We start from the raw sequence: 3,662 nt of genomic DNA, 5'->3' as shown, positions 1-3,662 counted from the left end.
GGAATAAAGATGCAGACGTACAGAATGGACTTGAGGACACGGGGAGGGGGAAGGGGAAGCTGTGACGAAGTGAGAGAGTGGCATGGACTTATACACACTACCAAACGTAGGGTGGATAGCTAGTGGGAAGCAGCCGCATAGCACACGGAGATCAGCTCGGTGCCTTGTGACCACCTAGAGGGGTGGGATAGGGAGGGTGGGAGGAAGGGAGACGCAAGAGGGAGGAGATATGGGAACATATGTATGTGTATAACTGATTCACTCTGTTGTAAAGCAGAAACTAACACACCATTGTAAAGCAATTATACTCCAATAAAGATGTTAAAAAAAAAAACAGAATGTGAAAAAAGAAAAGAAAAAAAAAAGAAGCTCTACCAGGCACCAGACTGTACACACACTTGTCGTTTAATAGAAGTACCTTTCGCTTGATTCCTGCAGGTAGTTTCTTTACTGTTTTCTGGAGATGTTCTTTCAAATCAAGCGCATTTGTTATTCTGCAAAATACACAATACAAAATGAGTGTACCATGATGCACATAAGTACAAATGTAAAGTGATCACGGACACTGTTTTCTTCCTAGAACAATTACTCTGTTGAAGCTCACTTTAAATAAATTAATATCTTGATTAAAAGGTTCACTTTAAAATAGGTTTCATGACATTTATAGGTACATTCATTCTGTATTTATAAATAAAAATGTTTCCTTTTCATTTTCATGGCTGTCATAATTTGGTAAAGAATATATGAAAAATTAGTGATCTTCTTCTATGAAAATTATGATCCACGGAAATGCCTGTTTTGAAATTTTAAAGCCGTGGCATGTAAACCTTTCTCCAGGTAACAAAAGGGTTCTAAAGACAATTATTTTACCGAATTATGACCTCTTTCATGTCACTGGCACTCATTCCTTTCACAGCTCCATAAATTTCAAAATGTTCCTGTAATGTAATCTCTGGCCACAGTGGGTTTATCTGAGGACAGTACCCCATACACTTTACGGAATCATCATCTCCAGCTGGGTCTGAAGAATAGTCTCCTAGAAATACCTGCAGAAATATAAACCAAGTGTAATGACTATTTTTGCTTAACTTACATCGTAAAGGAAGTGGCAAGTGGGTTAATTCAAACTCCTTCCAAACTCCTGACTTCCTAAAGTCAGGGTCACAGCAGGTCAGATTCTCACCCATTTCTGATGAAGAAACAACACACATGGCTGCGTCAGAGATGAGTGACATGGCCAGAAAAGGTGGCCAGGGATGCAGGGTTGGGTGGGAAGGCAAGGTCCGTTTTAACCAGGAGGATCAGGGGGCCCCACAGAAAGGTGATTTTTGAGCCAAGGGAACAAGTGAATTTGATCATCTGGTTTTCTATGGAGAAAGGAATAGCCAACATAAGGAATACCTAAGGTGAAAAGAGTAAAGTGCGCCTGGCATTTTCCAGCAAAGCAATGAGCCAACATGGCTGGTGTGAAGGAAGCAGGCTCCTGTAATCAAAGGCTAGCTGACGGCAAGGTCAAGATTAGCTCCTCTATTTCCTGAAGTTAATACAATGGGCTTCTATTAAGTCAGTGGACAAATCACCCATGCCTGTAATCAGCATAAAAGCAGAAATACTGTACACGTGTGTGTTCTGCATGTGTGCATGCAAATTTGACTATGTACATTATTCTCACACATAACCAAAAAGATCATAATTTGATCAAGCTATCCTAAAAAATTAATACTAAAAACATGAAATTTGAGCATCAAGATCCCATTTGTCACTAAGAAATTTATTTTAATTAAAAATATAAATCATATTCAATATATCCCACACCATTATACCATACCTGGCCTGAAGTTGGTTCTATATCACCAACCAGAATATTAATAATCGTACTTTTGCCTGCACCATTTGGACCCAATAGTCCCAAGATCTCTCCTAAAGGAATTAAAAGAAAAATTGTCATATGTAAATCAAACTAAAAAATGAAAATTACTCTTCCAGAAAAGTTATTCAAGAAAAAATAATTAAATACCAGCCTTTTTTCACACAGAAGGAGACATATTTATTTGCCACTTTCTTTATTTTTCTTGTAAGAAGAAAATCTCTCTTGTCTTCATATTCTTTATGCAAATTGTTGACCATAATGGCTGGCTTCTAGTAAGGGAAATAGGATTTAAAAAAAGAGTTATAACTCAGATATTCATCGTTCAATGACAGGCCGTACACAGCTCATGGCCATATCGTAAGAACTATATTTGCTAATAAGGGGTACTGCATAGATAACTATCCATTTATGACGGGAATAACAGCTTGTTCAAAAGAAAGTGGACAAACATATTTTTTCAAAGACAGACTTCTTGGCGATCGATTCATATAAGGCGACAATTTTCGAGGCTAACCCTGTGCAGAGGAGCTGCTCACTGCTCACCGCACACGGCTCAGCAAGAGAGACTGAGTTACCTCCTCGTGGTGCTGGCAGCTCAGCAATTCTTTGACCTTCACCCTTTCAGCTCTGACATCTTCATCTTCATCCACATTGTTTGGTGGTTCCGGAAACTTCCTACTTTTGGACTTTGTTGTAAGGGTCCTGAAAGTATAAATAGATTTTCAAATAATTAAAATGGTAAGAAATTGAAGCACTACATAGAGAAAAGACTGAAAAAAATATAGCAACATGAGATCTGTTGTCGGAGATCAGTTATCTCTTAAAGGTAGAAATTACAGAGCTATTTTTCACTCACTGACATCATTTGGATGATATTATCTAAATTCATTCACTTATTCAACAATTATTTATAACCAGTATGTGTCAAGCACTAGTTCACAGAAAGATAAAAAAGATTTTTAAAAAAACAACACAGACCCTGCTCTCAAAGAATTTACGTCTTGGGTGTACATGAGATGACCCAGGCAGCGTGGACAGAGAGGCTGAAGTCAGCATCCGTAGCAACACCATAAAGGTAGGCAGAGGAAAGAGCGCTTCCAAAAGAAATTCTGAAGTACTATTAAGAGAGGTAAAGAGGCAAATAAAAGTTGACATTATGGGGGAAAAAAAAGAAAGAAAGAGGAGAAAAGTTTAAGGGAAGAAGTCAGTCACAGTTAAGGCTGTAGATCAGTTAAAGAGGGTGAGCCTACTTTACCAGACAGAGAGGAGCCGTTAGTTACCTTACCACAAACAGGAGCAGTCAAGAGGTGAGGGCAGGAGCCAGATGGCAGGAGTTAGGGAGTGAATGGGACATGAGAAAGGAGGTGACAAACTGGAGGTGGAAGCTTTCTGGCTATAAAAGGAAAGAGACTGTCTTTTCTCTATTGTATATTCTTGCCTCCTTTATCAAAGATAAGGTGACCAACCATATGTGCGTGGGTTTATCTCTGGGCTTTCTATCCTGTTCCATTGATCCATATTTCTGTTTTTGTGCCAGTACCATACTGTTTGGATTACTGCAGCTTTGTAGTATAGTCTGAAGTCCAGGAGACTGATTCCTCCAGCTCTGTTTTTCTTTCTCAAGATTGCTTTGGCTATTGGGGGTCTTTTGTGTGTCCATAGAAATTGTGAAATTTTTTGTTCTAGTTCTGTGAAAAATGCCAGTGGTAGTTTGATAGGGATTGCATTGAATCTGTAGATTGCTTTGGGTAGTACAGTCATTTTCACAATGTTGATTCTTCCAATCCAAGAA

General features: G+C 38.7%; 1 protein-coding gene across 1 annotated transcript in view; it reads right to left on the bottom strand.

The window, feature by feature from the left end:
* The window catches only part of ABCA5 (ATP binding cassette subfamily A member 5), a 67,506-nt gene that overhangs the window by 5,975 nt on the left and 57,869 nt on the right, over positions 1-3,662 (bottom strand). The window contains exons 31-35 of the mRNA XM_024130193.3: positions 2,446-2,572; positions 2,022-2,139; positions 1,829-1,920; positions 871-1,046; positions 419-494 (exon numbers count right to left, since the gene is read on the bottom strand). Of these exons, the coding sequence (XP_023985961.1) occupies positions 419-494; positions 871-1,046; positions 1,829-1,920; positions 2,022-2,139; positions 2,446-2,572 (589 nt within the window). The remainder of the gene's footprint in view (positions 1-418; positions 495-870; positions 1,047-1,828; positions 1,921-2,021; positions 2,140-2,445; positions 2,573-3,662) is intronic.

Source organism: Physeter macrocephalus, chromosome 14 (genome assembly GCF_002837175.3).
Source record: "Physeter macrocephalus isolate SW-GA chromosome 14, ASM283717v5, whole genome shotgun sequence".
In the NCBI taxonomy this organism is placed as follows: Eukaryota; Metazoa; Chordata; class Mammalia; order Artiodactyla; family Physeteridae; genus Physeter; species Physeter macrocephalus.
This window is presented reverse-complemented; position numbering and strand designations above follow the sequence as displayed.